The sequence below is a fragment of the Ceratosolen solmsi genome, unplaced genomic scaffold, assembly GCF_000503995.2.
Source record: "Ceratosolen solmsi marchali unplaced genomic scaffold, CerSol_1.0 scaffold47, whole genome shotgun sequence".
Classification (NCBI taxonomy): Eukaryota; Metazoa; Arthropoda; class Insecta; order Hymenoptera; family Agaonidae; genus Ceratosolen; species Ceratosolen solmsi.
In genome coordinates, this window is record NW_011948419.1 from 3,725,534 (window position 1) to 3,747,525 (window position 21,992).

A 21,992-nucleotide genomic window follows, 5' to 3' on the forward strand; every position below is an offset into this window, starting at 1 on the left:
CCTTAAAATGAAGTTGTGAGTATGATTTAAGCGGATTAATTGCATCTTGACGATTCCATCAAAGCATTTCACTTTACAAAAGAATGTTGTCGGTTACTCTTAACTTTATAATGGGGCACAATTTTCTTTTTTTTTAATGGGCTGTTATCAATTACAGTAAGCGGTTCAATTTAAATGTTAAACCATCGTAATCGATAATAATGATATTTCAATTATTTCGTGCACGACAGGTCATAAATTACCTAAGCGAAACTTAACCGCAAGCATTCGAAATTATAAGCAATTAATATAAAGACAGGAATATAGATGCGCGAATTATATGAATGATTGCAGTGACGAACTTTTCAATTGTCTCGAGCCTCTTGCCGAGCTGCTCCAGGGACTCGGCGATGGCGACGAGCTGCTGCTTCTCATCCGATGGTTTACCGTGAGTACACAGCATACACTTGAATAATCCGGCTAAGGAAATTTCGATGGAGCCCTGATCATCGTCGTTACTGCCAGTACCATTTTGCAAAAAACCGAGTAAGGATTTCTGCTTGGCTTTTCGCTTTGCCTCTTCGGCTTCCTTTTTCTCCTGCTCCAGTTCCTAATCCATAGCGCATTATAGTTTTAATAGCCATTTATTTATTAGTGATAATCAATGTTTATCCTTTGCTAAGCTCAGCGATTTATTAATTATACGTTACTAATAAACTAAAGTCAATATCATAAAGTGAAAATGATTGTACATGTATACAATCGACATTTAAATATGTCAATGCGAGCTTTCAATAAGATAAACAGTACATTAATAATGTAATACAATGTTATTTCAAAGAAAAAAAAAGAAATCCTCCAACGTTTCGATTTAGCTTATTTATTTAATAATATGCTCTGAGTATTTTCTTCCGTTATTTTGTTAATTCTCAACAGACTTAGGCAATCTAGTGCCAAACTCACTTTCTTTGTCTTCTTGACCTGGACTTCGCGCGTACCCCAAGATACAACATTGAGATTGATAATGGAGTAGAGTATCAACAGGAGGTACATCGATGGAATAGAGAGGAGATAGATGATGCCGGGTACGATACACCAAAACTCCTGAGGATGCAGGCATGCCGCTATGAAGAAGGAACTGGATAGCGATATTAGAAAAATTGCGGAGGGCGAACCGATGCCGTCCTCTCCTAATTGGAGCGCCGTACCGACAATTACCGCCATCATTATCATCGCGTAGGCCGTTGACAGTATTTGCGCACATAGTAGCTGAAATTGCCATGCAATAATTCAATTATTTCCTTCGGATTATTAATTCCAATAGTGCTGTTGATGCATACTTTTATCTTAATCAACATATAACACACACACACACACACACACACACACACACACACACACACTCACACAATTTACAGATTTAATTGTTGTTAATCGAAAATATTAACAATATTGCATAATTGATTATTTGTTAATCAACTATATTCGATTGTTTTTCTATATATTACTAATTATAATTTTATAATGTTACCATATACATTAATAATGGGTGTAAATTTAAAATCAATCTTACCTGTATATTTGCTTTGCAAGTGAAACAGACAATCATGAATAATAAGATTGGAATAATATTGTAATAGAAGCTAGTCCAGTTGTCGATTTTGAAAGCAGCGACAAAAGCTCCGACTAACATGAGAAAAATCGTACCCGGACCCAAAATAGTACCACCTGCCGAACAAATTTATCCAATAAGTTATAATATTCAATAAAGTTATAATATATTCTCATATAATTTCACTTGCCCATCAAAAGTATTTGGTAGGAGATATAAGGCATCGAGATATTATCGTTAATTTTTATCGTTCGTTTTGCGTCCATTAGAAGGTCCATAATATTAGCTATCGTCGATGGAACCCAACGACGACGTTGATTGTAAAATTCGTTGAAACCCTCAGGTGCATGAGTATACGCATCGCTAGCAGCTGAATATTCAACCTACAAGAAATTATTTAAATATATATTTAAATTTTCACATAACACGCATAATAATTTTTATCTACGACAATTAGGATGGATATTTAATATTCTTACGATCAATATAATACGTTATTTTTGGATTTCATAATTCTTAAATTTAATTAATTAACATTGTTAAAAGTTTGTGCCTGTAATACCTATTATATATATATATATATATATATATATATATATATAAACCATTTCTCACAATGAGATTATAATTTTATCGATGAAATAAATAAAATACCGTATAAAATGAATTTTTAAAGATAAGTTATTCTTCTTATGATCCATCAACAATTTATGCCGCTCAATATAATGCGCGGCCGACCTTATTGCGCGAATACTTGGGGACGACATCGACATGGAATTTGATTTGAAGAGGCAGCATAATGACGAAACCTCACCCGATATCCTCTCTGAAGCAGCAAAGTGCAAAGCCACCTGTCCTCGCCCTGATCGTACTGCACGTAATGTCTGGCCTCATCCGACCTCGTCGTGTACTTCTTCATGACGTTGTAGTCCATGAAGCGAGAAGCATCCAGGACTACAGAGGACGCAGCCAATCATGTGCTCGGTGGCTTTCTGGAGCCAATGGCCGATCGCGTACTCGAACATCTGATACCAGACCATCGGACCAGAGCCCACCGGATGGATACGCCCGCAGGCAGCTCCGAGGTTCTTGTTCTTTTTCATAAGATCGACAAGGAGCTTGACGGCCGCCGGCTGGAAGTCGATATCGCCGTCCAAGGTCAGCAGAAATGTGTTCTCCGCGATCATTTCCTTGCGATCGACGTTTATCGGCAGCTCCATTAGCCGGTGCCCGAGTAGATAGTACATGTACATCACCTAACGCCAAGAGAACAATAATTATCTTTGTTTTTAATCCCTTAAATTTTTCTCCATTTTTATAAACGATGCTTAATAATGATCGAAACAGTCGTATCATTTGCCAAGGGAGGTGACAAGGGTGAAAGATGACAAGAGAGAATCTGAAAAATCTACCTGACTCCAGCGTTTCCTGTGTCGAATTTTGCTTTTATCCTTGAGGTGGGCGATCATCTTCGTTTTACCGGGCAGAGTCCAGGCGAGCCGTCCACCATAGGGCGTTGGATACTTCTTGGGGGCGCGTACGTGCATCCGTGTCTGGTGTACATCCGAGGCGGCCTCGTCGAGGGTGCCAACCAGCAGTTTCACGAAGCGGTTCACCTGCGTCTCGTTCTCGTCGTGATCAGCCAACTCGAACGCGTCGTCGAAAAATATGTGAGCTGAGCATTTAACAGTCGTTCGTTGTGTATTTATGCTTTGGTAAAGTTGATTTTCATTTCACGTAACTATAAGCACTATAAGCTGTACATTTCCTTCATTTTTATTATTTGCCGACTTTTTGAAACTGTATTTGTAATCTCAACTTCAAAGTGAAATTATGAAATTTTATAAAGGCTTAATTAGCATCGTCTATCTCATTTATGTATAAAACCATCTGCATTCGTGCTTATATTTTGATGCAGAAAAGTTAGCCTTTCAATATATTTTCTCAAATCTTCAATATTTCTTTTTTCGTAGCTAAATGCTTTTAATACAACGTAGTTAATTATTACGTATAGATTGTAGCGAATTTATGCATTGATTACGTATAGAAATAGCAAATATATAAACATTAAATTGAACGTCGGAGCATTAAAATTTATTATTTTCTTTTCTGTCTATACCCTATGTATCAACGGGGACAACGAGTACGGAGAATTAAATTCGACTATTACTTTCAAATTCATAGTAGTCCGGATCGACGACCTTGAGATACTTTTGGGCGACTCGCCGAGCACATTGGTCCTCGTCGAGACGGAGGATACTCTTGAGGAACTCGATCATCTCCTCCTTATTCTCATGCCACATAGTGGCGCACGCGTAAATTCGGGTCACGTGGTCGCTGCTCTTCACCGCGGACGGCGGAGTGCTCGTGCCATCGGTTTGTTCATAGATCGTCTCGTAGTCGCCGTCGCCTTTCTCCTTCTCGATCTCTGCTAGGTCCTGCGGGCAAATGGAGGTCGTGTCACAGATCAGAGTAAGAACGCCGCACCTTCTCTCTCTCTGCTCTCTCTCTCTCTCTCTCTCTCTCTCTCTCTCTCTCTCTCTCTCTCTCGTTCGGTCTATCCGTATACATTCTCTCATTTCACCAATTTTGATCGCGAGGAAAATCATTTCGATGTAATATATATTCGAGCGATTAAACTCTCGCTCTAATTTTATTTAATCAATTTTTCGCAGCGTTAGTTCGTACCGAAGTAATTACCGACTATTTGCATTAATGTAATTTTCTTGAATTGTTAATTATGCGTTTTATGCTAACCGAGGAATTTTTAACGCATGCGAGTTAACAAGATTAATATGGAAAACTGACTATCAAAATTTTAATTGAAATTTATTCACGGTAATTTCAAACATTTTATGTTCTTTAAACATTTATAATGTTAAAATATAACTCTTTCCATAAATAATTTTTATTTATTCAACGAGTGGAAATATTTCATTTTCAATAATATAATTTTTCGTAAATCGTATAATTAAAAAATTTAGTCACAAAATCGGTTAGTTACACGGTCAATTTCATTGTATAATACGAGAATTATTTAATAAGAAAATATCGATTTTAAGCAGTACATTTTAATTAGCACGAGAATAACTAACTAATCATACGTAAATTTTTATCTAAATTCATATATATAAAATAATATATATATAAAAAAAAAATAAATATATTAGAGTGTTTTCTTATTTACTATTGATTTAATTGCATATATTTAATCTATGGACAATAGAGTTTATTAGTTACATTATAAACTAAAAAATATATATAATTGTTATATTTTTATTGGCAATAAAAGAAGGATATTTAGAAGAAAATACAAAAAATAGAGAATGCAAATATTGATTTAAATAAAAAGTAAATATCGCTATTAATTGGCTAAATAATCGTTAATAGACGATAATTAAAAAGAATAAAAATTTAAATTTGTGATTTTAATTAATATTGTGAAATAATAAAAAAAATATATATATTTAAAAAAATTTAGTAAGAGGCTGAAAAGATGTAGATAATTTATAATTGTTCAAAAAAATTCTTCAAGAAATAAATACAAAAATTGAAAATTATAATGGAACATTCGTACAAGCTGACGATCAGTGATTTAGTATGACTGAAGGAAAATTAAGATAAAAGCTTGTCAAACTAAATTAAAGTCTTTGGGAAGGAGAGATTAGCATTTTAATGAAACATTGTCAGTTAAAGCATTCAATTTATAATTGGTAAAAAGCATAATGATGCTTATAAGATTTACATTACTTTTGTGAGTTCTAGAAGCAATTGAATAATAATCATTTAAATGTCGGGAAGTGTAGATCTGCAAAAATCGCGATGCAATTCTCTCGCGCTGCCTATAATAAAGTGAATAATCCAATAATAACGGTCTCACCTCAACTTTGACTTCCGGTTGATCATCTCTTTTCCGATTCAGCCCCATCGACTGGTCGACGAGAAGGCCATCGTACATCGGGACAACGAACAGCTTCTCCGTCGCGGCCAATCTCTCGCACTTGGGCGTCCATATGTGCAGGGTGAACCATGTTTGAGAAAGCAGCCAGAGTAACCAAACCCAGGCATATTGTTTCGACACAAAGTCATTGAGAAAATATAAGGGCGGGGACTCGTAGAACAGATAATCGGGTATCGTGCCGTGGAAGAAGCAGGGGTCGCCGTTTCTAAGGCCGCAAGCTGCTATAAGAAGCGAAATGGAGACCGGGATGGTGAGGTTCACCGGGAACGCGTAGCTGAAGCCTTGGATGAGGATTTTGCAAGCGAACTTGCCTGTAAAAGAACGACGAAAATAAAATGTCAGATTAGTATTAGTAAAGTGTGGTTATTAAGGGTATCGCAGTCAAAGGTTTGCGCTTAAAGGGGCTTGAGAGGACGCAAATAGTCATCCAAGCGCATGTGCATCGCTTACCAAAAATGTACATAAAGTAGGCCCCGGCGATGGACAGCAATAGCACGTAAATAGGCGTGTGAAAGTCTGCACTGACGATTTCGGTCTCGCCATTAGGTAGGATTTCCACGATGTCGGGAATGATTCCACCGGCGACCGGCCTCACCGATTGTACGGTTATCTTGTGGTCGCCGAACGCCGTCCCGAGCATTGTAAATAAATGCCCGACATTTTGTCCCTTTAAATGCAGGATAATCATGCTACTTATGACGAAGGCAATGATCTTCCACACTGATACGAAGATGTAGGTGAAGTAGCGCGTCAGGATCAGATCCTTCTTCACACGGCCAAGTGTCTTTATGATACCTATCGCAAAGAGTCGATGTGTCAGTGCTGTTGCTGGCACTATTACTTTTCATGGGGCAATGGAATTTTTTGGCTTTTAGGTGTTTCTAGGGAGGGAGGAGGGAGGAGATGTGCTCGTCTTGGTGATGAGAACTTTAGCGAAGTAGCGAATGGAATATCGAATAGCGCTAGGCAGCAGCGTCGAAAAAATTACACGCCTTAAATTCGTACTATTATCGGCTACGAAAGAGGAATAGCGCAAGCCATTAATATTTAATTAAAGTAGTTACGGTAACCGAGTATTTGAAATCTGTATGTTTCAGTCAGAGACTACTCGAGGCTCAAATATTTTTACACAACACGCCTGCAACAAGCATAAAACATACGCTACAGAACACGTAACATCGTGCTTGAAATTCAAATGACGAAGAATAATCATACTGTATGATAGCTTGCGCTTGTAAGAAAATGGAGGGGAAAAAATAGTATTGGTATTCTGGTACTTTATATGGTTGTAAATACTGCTCCTTATAGTGCGCAAGACTTGTCCGAACCAAAGCAATACTATAATTTGCAGTACGATTATACTTGGACACTTGTATTCTATTTGTTTCTCGGCGAGGAGAGAGAATTAAAAAACAAAACATCGTGCTTTAATTACCTATTGGACTTTGTACGGACACGTAGTTCTCCCACCATCGGCAAGAGATCATTATAAGCGCGGGTGGGATAAGCCAAAGAGAGGGTGTTTTTGTGTCGAGCAGTGGCCAGACTATGAATCCTGTCACTTGAGCTGCCAAGGCTGCGAGGTCCACGAGTATCAGTACGAACCGCCTCGATTCGTCCTTGTTCTTGTTCCTGGACATGAGTCCTGTAAGACACGGGGAATGTGGATAATAAGTGGCGATTTTCACTGATATTCGAAGTTGGCAAGTCAGCAATTTTTGTTGTTGTTGGAAGTAGGTCACTTTTGAAATTTGCATACTAAATAAAGTTTTATTTACGGAAAATATCGACTAGCCTGGCTCGATCTTTTTATTTTTAATAACGACGTTTTTATCGAAGCGTTCACAAGGGGATCGTTATTAGCAATTCTTTTAATTTAAAACTTTTCTTCTGTCCCCCCTATAAGTAGCAAATAAATTTTTTATGCCAAATTTATAAAGAACCTTTCAATTGCAACTTAATAATGTTTGATATTTCACTTTCATATTTTATTCAATATTAATGCTATAAATAATTACAATATATATTAGTATGGCGAGTGCTCATCTCATAAAATCTGCAACTGCATATATTAAAAAATTAATTGCAATATTTGCATTAGGGGGTCGATAATAATTAATGAGATTAATCGGAGATTAATCAATTAATTTATTGATAATGTAATAGTCAAAGTAAATGTAATATGAATGGCTTGAGTAATCTTCTCCAGGGGGGGGGGGCATTCGTAATAAAAAGTGAACATTACCGAGCAGTCCAGGAACGAAGCAGACGCAATTAGTGAGCATCACTCCCTTGACGACGTCGAGGTCCGGAAGTATGGCCAGAAACAGCATTGCCAGCCCCACCACGTGAAATGTCTCCATGACAAAGACAAGTAGGAAGTGCGAGGATAAGGGCTTTTTCCATGATTTGAACACGCACATTCGAATACTGCGGAATAACGTGCCGATTTCCGGCACCGCGAACACTATCACGATACACCAGACCCATGCTATTCGCTCTTCTTCTGGTAACGTTACCACGAATTGCTTGTCCCGACCTGCGGACACAATTCCTCATTTAAAGACTTTGAAGGACGCAATTGCCATCAAGACAGAAATTAATTGAAAAATGAATTAATTTGAAAAAAAACAAAACACTTTTAAATACGTTTTTCCAAAGGGAAGAAATAATCGAGAAAGTAGATTAATAACAAAGAGTCTTATTTTCTTTTTAATAATGATATAAAATTACAAATATTTAACATTCTTTTTTATTAATTATGGGGCACCAATAAAGGTCGGCTATGGTTTTATTGTATATGTGCAATTAAATTTTTTTTCTTCTCTTTATCTCCTTCCGCTATGAAATATTTGATTAGCAAGTTCTGAAGTCTTCAACAACGCTCGGTACTTTATGACAAATTTCTCTAAAATAATAATTATTTTTAAAGTTCAAATTAACGATCGCAAATATAATAAAACTTTACGTATTTTGTTGTACGCGCAATTATATTAGAATTCATAAAACACTCATAAAACTAATACGTTATAGAAATTTGAACTTATTGCATTTTATATTTATTTTTTTTTCTTCTTATTAATTTTATTTGATGTTTTTATCTAATGCAACGTTATAGCGTTATAAAGTCATTATCAACATTAATTAAAATTAAGATAGTAAAATAAATAACTATAATAATTTTAAATTATTGATTTATTATTATTAATTTGAGATAAATGACATGTAAAACACAACTGTATCATTGTTTGATTGAATTTTACAGAAGAAAGCAACGACTCGTGTTCTAATATCATGTGCGTATGTATGTCTGTGTTTTTTTTTCGAAAATAACTACTTATTTATTAATGTATTGTCAATTTACAATATGCATGTGCACGTAAATGAATACAAATAATATAAAAGTAATTGAAGTGAAAAAATTGAGTGAAGGTGGAGTGTGTAACAAAGAAAATCACTAGTAATAAACAGTTAAACGAGCACATAAAAAAGACGTGTCTTTATCGTCACTATCTTCGAGTCAGGTCATTATTACATGGCATAAAAATCTTTAAACTGTAATTAATAATCAATAACCAGTTACAAACACTCATAAATTATAACCGATCAATTAGTTTTTTTTTTTTCTTTAATAAAAAACATCATCATTTATTTGAAAGAATAATGATTTGATAAAAACAACTACACAAATTCAATAAAAACTTTACAATTAAGAAGCGTAATGTTTTTACACTGTATTTTTAGTTTAAAAAAATGGTTTTTATTTACATATTGCCGTTTATTGTAAGACATTTAGATTGGAAAATTTGTTGTAAGATATTTAAAACATTTTTGTATTAATGTAGAAATTAAAATTTATTTATGTACAGTAGATGTTGCTACATATAATCATACGTTGTTGAAGTTTTTTGCTAACAGTATAGTATGAAATAAATTTTTATCTCGGACTACTATATGTGTGTAAAATAGTTATAAATACTTTAAGGAATAAGTAAAGATAAATTCTATGTTAGTTTAGAATTAAATTTCAAAATTTTAAATTTTAAATTTAAAATTGATATTTATTGATAAAATGATTATGAAAATTTGTAGTAATAATTTTTTTCTTTATTTACGAACTAAAATTTTTTAAATTTATTTTTTAATTGAAATAATTAAACGGCCTTTAAAATTGTATTCCATAATTATTATATGATATTTGTGAATTAATTCATATAAGATTTTATACTTCTCGAAGTATAAAAACTTCTTTTTCATATAAAATAATAAGGCATTTATTTGATTTATGACTTATTTTCATAATTATAACAGTAAAACTAGTTAGACAGTAATATTGAAATTAAGAAGCATCAATATTTATAGTGGCTCAATGCATTGAAAATATTAAAAATATTTATAACTTTAAGAACTTTACGTATATGGAATTTATGTGGAAAATTGCTTAATTATTTAGATATTCAGAGTACAATAAATTTATTGTACTAAAATTTATGACTTATGTTATTGCAATTATTAATAAAATTTAATTGAAAGATATTATACATATAATAATGTTTGAAAACTACAAAAAACTGAGAATTAACTTTATATAGTCATTACCTATAGTACTTTTATCGTATTAACTTTATTTTAAAATGTTATAAGGTATGTTGTGTGTGTGTGTGTGTGTGTATTAAAAAAAGAGGGAAAGGAATGTATATATTTGCTAAGCAGCTTGAGAATTCGTTTTAAACCGTTATGAGCTATATAACATTGATAACTCAAACAAAATTTATAAAAACAGCATCGTATAAATTTTGATTTTATTTTACTGTATAAGTATGAGAATGTAGATAATTATTATCTGAAAAGACTGATCGGTTATTATTAATTGTCTTTTAAACATTTAATATTAATTTTTTTGCAGCTGTTAAAATATTTCAAAATTTGATATCTTTGAAATGATATTAAATTTATCTCTCCTGGTACTGCAATTGAAACTTTGTCTGCTCTATAGTGATTATTAATGTGTGATAATTATATTAAAATTTCAATTAGAGAAAAAAAATTATCTATTTAAAAAACTGTCAAAAATAAAACTATCTATTAAAAAAAAATTAATAGTAAAAATATATAATATTAAAAAAAATATTGAAAAACTATTTATGTATAGTTATAAGCAATGAATTTTACTCAATTAAATTTTATAATTAAATTTAAAAAAGTAGGACTGGAAAAAATAAATCCTAATCGATTAACTAATTTTTTTTTGTTCTTATAAGCATATTTAAATATCTGCATATTTTTTTTTATCATTTTCATATTAGCCCTATCTAATATATGTAATAATTAAATTAATAAAGAAATTTTTATGCTCTATTTTTGCATCTACAATCGATATTATATTTAAGAATTAAATTATTTATTAAGTGAGTGATTTGATTACGCCATAGTTTTTATTCGTCGTTTTCTTTTACATAAATTAAAAGAGTATGATTGATTAATATTTTTATTCTGTCTATTAAAAAACTTCTTATCTACATCGTAATGATAACAAAAATTTACATTATATTACGAGCTAAAATGTCAAGTACATGCGAGCCAAAAAATGACTCTAGTAATAGATGTAAGAGAGAGAGAGAGAGAGAGAGAGAGAGAGAGAAAGAGAGAGAGAGAGAGAGATATGGAGGGGGGGGGGGGTGAGCGAGGGAAAAGTGATAGTATATTCCCACTTACCTAATTGTCTATTGCAGTATACGATTGAACGGCCGGCCTTGAGCTGCGAGGTCATGAAGAGGATCGTCCCCTTGGCGATCACACCGCTGCCGAGTACTATGATGAAGACTAGAAGATAGACAACTGCTTTTGTTATCTGAACTGTGATGTCGAGGCAGCGTTGATTAGCCATTGATCCCGAATCAATCTTGGGTGGTGGATCTCGAAACACGTCCCATCCTTTCGTTTCGACGACAGTTCTCTGGCTATTTTTTATGAGATTAATTATTTAAAGAACAAATTAATAAGATGTTCAGTACTTAATGCGTATTTTCATTTTTTTTTTACATCGCTGAAGGAACGTAAATTTACATTTACTTGTCAATAAATTCTAAACTATACGATATTTATTCGAAGATTAGACAAGATCAAACAAGAGTCCGTTATAATAATTAACATTTTTTGACAAAAATAAAAAAAAAAAAATCTTGATAAAAAAGAGAAGAAAGGCAAGACTATTTCATACTTATATTTTATTTAAATACATGAAAAACTAGAATGTATGATTGTCCTTGAACCGGTTGGTACATAAATTAAGACACGCTTAGAGCATTTGAGTTTCTTCTGTATGCTGTACAAATAAATTTTCACGCTATCATATATCAAAAGGAATGAGACGTAAATTTAATATTAAAAATTACTTCATATTCAAAAGTAAAAATCTTTGCACGTGATAAGTAATAGCTGACCACTATGAGTGAACCTTATCACCATAAGATCTACGGATAATGTAATAATTAAGCCTAAAGCCTCATGGGAAAACCTCGATAACGTATCCCGTTGTATATGTTCGAAAAACGCGCTACGATTAAAGGAAGAAATTGAAGAAGAAAGAAGAAGGAGACAAAAACCAAACAATAAATGCATTACCTGCCACCGTAATCTTGAGTGAGAGGTGTACTTTCGTCGTCCGAAAAATCATCCGGACCACCTCCGCCGCCGCCTCCGCCAGCACCGGCGCCACCGCCGCCGTCAACGCCACCTCCACCAGGCACCGAACCATTCTGTTGCTGTAGATGGCCTTTCGACATTCTTACTTTTCACCAGCTGGAATTACACAAGCGGAAATCGACGTTAGCGCTGCTGTTTTGTACAATTCGCGAAAAATTTTTCCATTTCTACATGCTTATTAAGTGAGATCAAGACTCGTCGGAGACGGGACGCTTGATTATAGTTTCTAATACTTATGGCCATAATGCCCAAGTGTTTTTTTCTTTCTTTTTTTCTTTTTCAGTTTGTTTTGATTCTTTTTCGTATCTTTTTCACGTTTACTAGGCAAGTGGTTTTAATTGATCGAAGAGTCCTATTTATGCTGTTTTATTACTTAGGAAATATTTTTCATAAAGAAATCTTCGAAATTTCATAGAGATTGTCTAGTATATAAAATAATCTAGGATAAAAGTAACCTTTATTATGGTGTATTGAAGGAAGGGAAATACGAATGATATTAGAAGAACGAGACAACAGTTTATTATGATTGCTAAAATTGCCCCAAACTCGATTAAATTACTAGCTATGGTTAATCAAATATATGGGATTTCATAGATGATCGAGGAAAATGTAATTAGATATGAATTTATTTTTACATAACGAGAATTCAATAGTCAAACAGATCGTTTTAGTCCGTAATAATTTTGTTTGTTCAATCTCCTGTATCGGAGATATCGGCTGATTTTGCGCAATCAAGGCATATACTATTTGTTTACAATTACTCAATGTAATATATAGTAGATTTTCTCTAAGACCGGGCAAATAAAATTAGTTATTCTTTATTTTTCTTTGCTAGTAGCTTTGTGAAATCTTGATTGCTTTCGATAAGTTGTCGAAGTTTCGAAAGGACATATATATATTTCTTATTTTTTTAATTCATATGCAATTTAATCACTATAACAATCATTACTATTATTATAACGAATTTTTATTATCTCTCTTATCATCACTATTTATATTATTAAATTTCATTATCTAATTACATCAATTTTTAAAGTTTGTTCTTTAATTTTACCGAATTGGATCTACAATTACTGCATGGTTGTTATACGCGTAATGAGTTTTACTTCGAATTTATAATTAATTCTTCTTACAACATTAAAGTTATACAACTTTTATTTATTATTATTATATTTTTATATTATATTATTATAATGTATATATAATGAATAATACACAAAAAAGGAAGCAAAAATTAATTTTTATCTTTATAACATGTCTTCTTATATTACGATTTTTATATCTCCTTATTTAAGAATATGAGGCTCAATATGAAGAAAATTTAATTTAAAAAATATCGTGGGAAATTTGTGTATCGTATTACGACAACATCTTAGATCATTTTAATTGAATGGAGTTACACGAATTCTAAATTATAATTAAAAAATTGTGTAATATTTTTATTTATGTAAAAAAAAAATATATATATATATATATATATATATATATAATAAATTATAATTTATTAATATTTCCGCTCATATACTACAGTGGAACGTAAGTATGACAAAAAGTGTTATCATCTTGTTATTCCAATTGTATTGTGTAACTTAACATTTAATATTAAGTAACATAAAATATGAATAATATAAAATATTTTATCATATAAATATATGTATATATATGAAAAATTAATATAAAATTTGATTCTATAAATTATTTCTTGGCGCCTGTACTTATGATTTGTAATAAGTAAATACTTAAATAGTTAAAATTTTGATGAAATTAATGTAAAAGGTTCCAAGACGAAAAAAATTTAGTAATTTCAAATCGAATATTTTTAATACCTCATTAGGTTTAAAACATATTTAATATTTTAAAAGTAATTTACATCGTTTTTTTTGTACATTGTACTACTTTAAAATATTTTTTCCTATATTTTGTTTCATTTTATTATTTAATTTAATTTTTTTATTATTTTTTCACATTCTATTTATGTGCAATTCAATTTATTGTAAAATTCTGTTATATCACAAAATAAATAATACCATAAATTTCACTATCAAATAAAACCATAAAAAGTTTAAAGTTTCTTGTTTTTTTTTTTTGTTTTTATAATAAATCGTTATTTTTATATTTCTTCTAATAAAATATTATGTAATACTGACACTATTTCTTATGCATTTAAACTTTGAAAATATACATATAGTCGTAGAAATTAATTTTGAGAAAACAGTATATAAATTTAAAATATTTCCAACATTTAAATACTGTAGATAAAGTTTATATGTAAGAAAATTCGTTTGTATGCAACTTTCAGCTTTTTCGAATTCTTTAATATTTCGAATTAGCTTTTGAAAATCATTTTGAAAGTCGATTTTCTGATTCGCATATATTTATTCATTAAATTCATCATTATAATTTTTATTGTATCTAGTGGTAAATTACTGTTTACTTTAAATACTAAATAAAATAATAAAATAATCAAAATGCAACTTTGTTAATCAGAAGACGAATAAAATTATAAAGAAAAGTCTCTATATGTTCTAAAATAATCATTACATTTCCATATAATGAAATGGAAATTAATCAATTGGATTTAATCAATCATTATTCGAGAAATTTAATACTTACATAAGGTTTATAAAACTGAAAGAGACAGAAGATATTTGTGTCTAAATTAATTAAGAAATATTCCAATAAATACGTGAACCAAAATTTCAACAATTAAGTAGTAACGCAAAATTAAATATCTATCTTTGATGTTTGATGTTCTACGTTATTCAAAGCAGATTAATCGACAGATAAATAGCTTAACTATTTGTATTAAAAATATTAACGTAGACAAGGTATTTTAAGCAAATTATCATTTTTTATTAAAAAGAATTCACAAATACAGATAATAATGGAGTAAAAACGGAGTCTTTTTAGACCAATAAAGTAGTATAAACGCATGCTCTTGTATTTCGATTAATAAACTCTATTAATTTGTAAAAAATTTATAATCAAAGGGGCAGCACGCAAGTTTATAAAATATTTCGAAATTTATGTTCATCCCTCGGCTTGAAAAGTAAATATAAAATGTGAGAAAAAGTCGAGTGGGGATGGAGCGTTGAATGCAGACACAAAGGAGTCAATCACTCGTATAATCGGTCAGTTGTTTTAAAGACAATGAGCACTTCGATAGGTACACGTACCGTACCAATGTGTTACTAGGTCTCGCGAAGAGAAGCGCTTACGTATACGGAATGTGCGAGGGAGACAGAGGCGTACAGTGCCTAATAGATAGACAGGAGAAATAGGGAGATAGAGCAAGAGAAGTAGCTCATCGTGCAATCTGCAATTCCGCTATAACGCCGCGATGCTCCTCCTTGCGTAACGTTCTAATAGCGCAACATCTTAACGTTTCGGTCCAATTGCTGCCTCCCCTACCCCTCCAAATTCCCCCTACCTACACCCGTCATATTCGCCATATCTCCTCTCTAATTCCACGACCTCCTGCATTACATGTAAATCAGTTCTATTGACGAAATCCAAAGAAGCCTACATTCAGGAAGAAAATGTCATTTTTTTTTTGTTTTTTTTTTTGTTTTTTGTTTATTTGTTTGTTATAAATCACTGTAAAAATAACGACTTATGTGCAATAATAGAATAGAGTAATTATTTTTTTAGATCTTAGTATTTCAATAATGCTGCTCTGCAACAGCAGTTGTCGAAACAACACCAATACACTGTTGTAATTGTTCGGAAATTCTTTGCAATACTTTATTTGGGAAGAAAGCAATTTATGGTTGATGGAAGTTTTCGCGTTCCCTTGATAAGACGCAAATATTTCGAATTAATTAACAAAACATAATTTTTGATCGTGTAATCATATTAATGGTTTGTTTCTATTTATACTTAGTTTTATGTTATTATTATTTTTTTTTTCAAATTTTCTCTCGTTTATTCTTACATTTACAATATATATCTTATTAATTTGTATAAAATTATTATTATTTAATGCTTTTCTATTTCTTTGACTCTAAGCTTCATTATCTTATGCACTGAATTAAAAGTATCGAATAGGAAGAATATTGAACTGCATTATAATTGCGGCTCAACTGTTTTTATGTTGTTTAGGAAACATTTTTTTTGTATACGAAGTAATAACGATAAAGACTTCATTTAATAAGTGCTCGAAAAAATTATAATTTAGATAATATATATTTAGATAATAACATTTCTTATGTAACTGTAAAATTATAATTTATCTCATTATATTACTTTTAATGTTCAATTAGAGACGGCAATGCTGTTGTTTATCATGTGTATTTGTTTTTGAAGATCGAGTTCTCTGAAATTATGGATTAGCTAATTATATGGTTTTATCTTGATTAAATTAGATATCTAATTGTTAAAAAATTACAATAACTTTCTAATAGCATTAAAAAATATTCTATATGAATATACAGAATGCATGTAGAACAATATTAGGTTAATTTAAATATGTACAGATTTCAGTTAATGTGGCATTTTCATCATTAAACTAATAGACAAGATAAAATTAGTAGGAAAGGCATAAGTTTATAACTTCTAGCTAATTATTATTATTATTATTATTGTTGTTGTTGTTGTTGTTGTTGTTGTTATTATTTGTATTATTATTATTATTAGAAATATCATTAATTATAAACGAAACTTTTTTTCTTGATTTTTGATATGGTTCTAAACAGCGATATATTGTTTAAAACAATTGATTATTTAAGTTAAGACATTAAAGAGTTCGTACCAAATAAAGACTTGAATTGCATTATTTCGTAAAATGAAGTACAGATATTTTTTCAGGAATGACAGTAATTACATGGGATTTAAGTTTTGATAGTAATTATCGAGCCCCGAGTCATTCAGTTTTTCATTCTTGACTTTTAACTTTAAGTTACATTAGTAATTGCGCAACAAGATATGTAAATTGGAAAAATTCCAGATTACTTTTGAAACTTTGGAATACATTCCCTGTTAAAACTAAAATATTTTTATACGCACATTTAATACTCTTTAATTCTTAGTTATGCCAAATTAAAATGTCAAGGGGTGGGATGAAATTTTTTTTAAATACTTGGAAATCGTTGGAGAAAACCTGATTGTAAAGAAAAAATTTTTTTATACCATAACGAAGATTTTGAAAGCAAAAACAATATTTCGATCGCAAATATATAATGCTATTCCGCGTAGAATAAAATTTACTTGTAATGTGTCATTCATACACAAAATATAATATTCTCTTTTTATCGCCCACGCATCGAATTACGCTTTAAAAAATTAATTATTTGAATTATTTAAATTGATAATGGAATTTCATTTTCTTGGCTGTTTAATTAACACGCGGAAGTTATTTTTGTTCGTATATTGAAAAAACTGAATATTAAAAACAGAAGGTTTTTTTTTTTTAAAAATTTTGCCCTAAGTAATCGTAAATTTCCACTTCCACATATTTTAATATAAAAATATTTATCTCCTTCGCTGCATTATTTTTACGAAAACACTTGTTAAAAGCATTGCATTATGGATTCTTAATTAGTTATTCGAAGTAACGTTTTGATAATATAATACCATACGGCATTGCTTTTAAACGGCTCCACCTCCGTGACCGTAGAAGCTAATTCAAGAATTCGAGGGACTTTGTATAGCATTATACGGCAGCCAGCATCCGGTTCCGAATTGTTCAGTCATACCTCGTTCGCGGTCACTAAGCGCTGAACCAAAGTTCGGCAATAGCCACTGCCGACTCTTACCTCAAAATAACTAAGACGCTCCGATCCAAGTACAAGTACGAGTATTTTTCATGCACATCACTCCCCAACGTCACTACCACATTTCACTATAAACAAAAAATTACCATTAGAATAGCTAAGTAGAACAAGGTCTTTTATCTGACGGAACAAAGGAGCGAGGAACAATAAGCAAAATCGCGCATTCGGACATCTGGCAAAAGCTCCCGACGACAAGAGATTCGTGGATATGAGAGAAAAAGGTGGTACACGGTGCCGCTGACGCGGACTAGAGTAGTCGCGCACTCACTTGGCTCGACTATAGGTTTGCCCGTCGACGGTCAAGACAGTGTCCCTCTCCTCCCGTGTACACGGGAAAAAGTGAAAGACTTGGCCTGTCGCGACGGCGATGGCGAGGGGTGGGGGTGGGGTGCCGACGACGTAGGGGCAATGGGCGAGGGGTAAGTGGTATTGGGTGGGTGGGAGGGGGAGGGCGAATGGCGGAGCGATCGAAAACGCCGCATTAATTTCGATGAAGGGGAATTTAGCGCGAGTCGCGATTTATTGCGCGGATCTTGAATTCTTGATTTCACGGGACAATGCGCGAGTGCGCGTGGGCAGAATGCTAAGCGGCTGCTACCGAACAATTGTAGCGAAAAAGCTGAGCCGAGTATTGTAATGAGCGGTCGGTTGAGTCGCGATAGAAGATAGAGAGGCCCGCGAGCTTTAAGGGAAATCGAGGACCCTGTTGAGTGATGAGCTTGTGAGAGGGGTGGGGCTAGGTGCTTTTGACGTACGTGAAGAGGGCGGGTAAACCGACGGTCGGAGTAAAAAGTCAGGCCGCACGTCGCCAGGGAACCAAAGAGAGCGATAAGAGCGCAAGGCGAACTACCGGGGTGAGGGAAAAAGAAAGGCGGCCGCAAAAAAGCCGATGCAAAGAAGAGAACGAGGAGGAGGTGTTGTCTTTTGTTCGGGCGGCGAGCCATAGATCCGGGGCTACGGGTTCCTGGACTCCCGCCCTCCGCCCCCTGCCCGCCCGCCCGCCGGAAAGTGAAAGGAGCGCGTGTCGCCCAGCGCGGATAACGCCGCAAGGACGTCCAGTCGTCGCCGGTTGCCGCCCTCGCGCCGTCGCACTCGTTTTTTCCCTTTCCTTTGCGTCTGCGAGCGTTACGAGCCAGGATTTACTGGGCGAGAGCCGCAGGTCAATTTCGCTCGGGACCGGAGTCAAGGCCGCGCGAGATAGGCGTTGGTTCGACAATGCCCGAACCGAGCTTTCGACGAGCGCGAGGAGGCTCACCGGAGGGAAGTGCGCTCGAGAATTAGGGAGCTTGATTATCAAGCTCTTGGTGCGCGTTCGGGTTATTTCGTTTAAAATGGCGAAGAAGTAAGGAGCGACATCGAGGAAAACACATCGAGGACGTAAATGTCGCTCGATATGGTCGAGGTTGAAAGTTGAAAGTTTCTAATGACCATTGACCACTCCGATCAATACGCCCGCGCAATCTTAGTAAATGATAATTAAATAATTATCCAATGCTTGGGTTGTGATTATGATTTTTATAAATAGCTACAGCGTATTTTTGTATAAAATATTACGAGGGAATATTCAATTTATATATGATAAATACAATCGATACTAACATTGATCAATAAGTTAGCCAGATTCGCTTGCTCGATGGAAAAATAAATGAAAGCTCTAAAAAGTACGATAGGGCAATTCAGTTAGAAAATCGCATGGTTTTATCGGAAAATTCAACGAATGCAAGTTAATCTATTGCGATTATTAATATATAAAGATAATTGATGTAAAATGTAGATAATTTCCTATCAACTTCTGTAATCTATGGTACGCTATCATAATCATAATGCTAATGATAGTGAAAATACCCTTAATTTGATATTTTGATATCTAATAATATCCTATTAAAACTCCTTTGAAATATTTCAAGTTATTTTTGAAGCTAATTGTATATAATTGAGAATTGATAATTAGTTGCCGTTAAGCATAAAAGTAAGTAAGACTTTTTAATGTTCGGTTCAAATATATGATGATCGCGTTTCCATAATACTTTCTCGCTTAGCTACTTTAAATATACCATTCCATATTACCATTCTTTTTTCTTATTGCAGTCTTACTTGTCATAAAAATGTGCTAAGGTGGCCAATAGTTTTTTTTTTGTTTTGTTTTTGTTTTTGTTTTTGTTTTTTATTTAAGAATACCATAACCATTTCCATTTTGGCGTTCGATTTAATATATGCAAAATGTAAGCTGCTGTGTTGCTTTTATTATTATTTACAGAGGTAAAGATAACCATACAATTCCTTGATCTTTTGTGGCTATATTTAGGGTTTGGTTATTAAGACTCGGACTACGTGGCAGGGATTTTGAAATTTTTACATTTTGAGGTTAATAACATCGAGAAGGATACAATTTATAATGTATACGGAACCACTGAGTATGGAATAGCATGAATCATAGTTTCATGAATCATATTCGTAGTTTCGCGTTTTATTTGAATTACTATTAAGCAATTTATTTATATATATATATATATATATATATATATCTACCTCCCTCTTTATTTCTTATCAGTCTTCTCTTACTATTACTTAAACTATTAATTAATAACACAGATTAACAAAACAGAAGAAATAAAATTTACTTAATTATTATATTCATCGAATGTTTAATTTATATTTTGTATTCTTTGACTTTTATTCTACTTTATTCTTTTGTACCTTAAACTAATGTTGATAATCAATTTTGTAATTTGTTATAGTAGGTAAATAGGTTTATTCTAATTAGAGGATTATCCGTTTTACGACTCTTTAAGATTTGAAAATACTTTAAATTATCTAAGATAAATACATGAATATATTATTCGTGTACATGTCTTGAGCGCTTATTAAAATATTTGAAAAATTTTATTTACAATAGTTCGTAGATCATTAATAAATGTTATATAAATACACAAATTAAAAAATTATTATAAAATACTAAGGTTGAAGCTTAAATAATGATAATCACTGAAAATGTAGTTGGTGATGTTAAAACAAAAAAAATTATTTACGAGGTTTTTCAAATATTTCGTAAGTCTTAGTTTCGAAACTAAATTCACCGATATAAAGTCGTTACTTAATTATAAAAAGATGCTATAAAATATATTGATCAAAGCTTAGTTATTGAATTGAGCTATATAAAAGAGCTAAAGGGTTAATTAAATGGCTCTTAAAAGTATAGCTTTGTATCTAATAACATGTCGAACTAATTTTTACAAAATATATTCAAAAGCGAAACGACATGACGTGTCGCCGTGTATCACGCACTCAAGTTCATATTGCGAAAATTGTACACGCTTACGCAAGAAAATATCAAAGGAAATTCCCTTCGTTCGTGAAATCATGGGAGTACTCATTCTTCAGATATTCGTGTAATGATCGTAGGCGTAAGTGGAGCGAAACGCAAGAAATGCGAGATGATAACTCTTCCTCGACTTTTTCGCCGCTCATTCTCATTATTAGCGCGGCTATGCGAAGAAATCAGTCGTAAGGATTACGAACGATTCGAATTTCTCAATAGCGCTATATATATATATATATATATATATATATATATATATATATATATATGTAGACTTAATTTTTTAAACGTCGAAGGAAAAAATAAGAAACAACTTTTTTAGCTCGTTTAATAAAAGTAATATTTATACTCCGTTGTACTTTAATCGGGTTATTGTCTTAATGTTTTAAAAGCATGTAATCTTCATATAAGCTTATTTTCTAAAAGGAAAATGACTTTGATTTATCGAGTGGTTAGTAAATTAAATTTCTTAAATACCACAAACAAAGTTGAGAAATTTTTGAACGACGCTGAAAATATTAGCAAAATTAGCTACGTGCATCGGCACATTATGAAGTTTGGTAGAGAAAAATTACATATGATAATATTGATTGCATAAGTATTGATAGTTTAATATTAAGGAAAGATTTAAGAGGGAATCGAATG

At 32.4% G+C, this 21,992-nt stretch overlaps 2 protein-coding genes across 3 annotated transcripts in view; one reads left to right on the top strand and one right to left on the bottom strand.

The window, feature by feature from the left end:
• LOC105360568 (uncharacterized) overlaps positions 1-11,354 on the top strand; it is a 38,025-nt gene extending 26,671 nt beyond the window's left edge. For both annotated transcript variants that reach the window (XM_011497507.1, XM_011497508.1), the window contains exon 4: positions 11,285-11,354. The gene's annotated coding sequence lies outside the window, so the exon portion shown is untranslated. The remainder of the gene's footprint in view (positions 1-11,284) is intronic.
• Positions 1-21,992, bottom strand: part of kkv (hyaluronan synthase-like protein kkv) — a 61,427-nt gene that overhangs the window by 6,411 nt on the left and 33,024 nt on the right. Inside the window, 14 exon segments of the mRNA XM_011497503.1 lie at positions 342-589; positions 943-1,248; positions 1,553-1,707; positions 1,782-1,974; positions 2,406-2,526; positions 2,528-2,847; positions 3,004-3,266; positions 3,762-4,029; positions 5,472-5,863; positions 6,003-6,347; positions 6,988-7,197; positions 7,798-8,091; positions 11,268-11,512; positions 12,177-12,353. Coding sequence (XP_011495805.1) covers positions 342-589; positions 943-1,248; positions 1,553-1,707; positions 1,782-1,974; positions 2,406-2,526; positions 2,528-2,847; positions 3,004-3,266; positions 3,762-4,029; positions 5,472-5,863; positions 6,003-6,347; positions 6,988-7,197; positions 7,798-8,091; positions 11,268-11,512; positions 12,177-12,337 — 3,521 coding nt within the window. The 5' untranslated portion in view covers positions 12,338-12,353.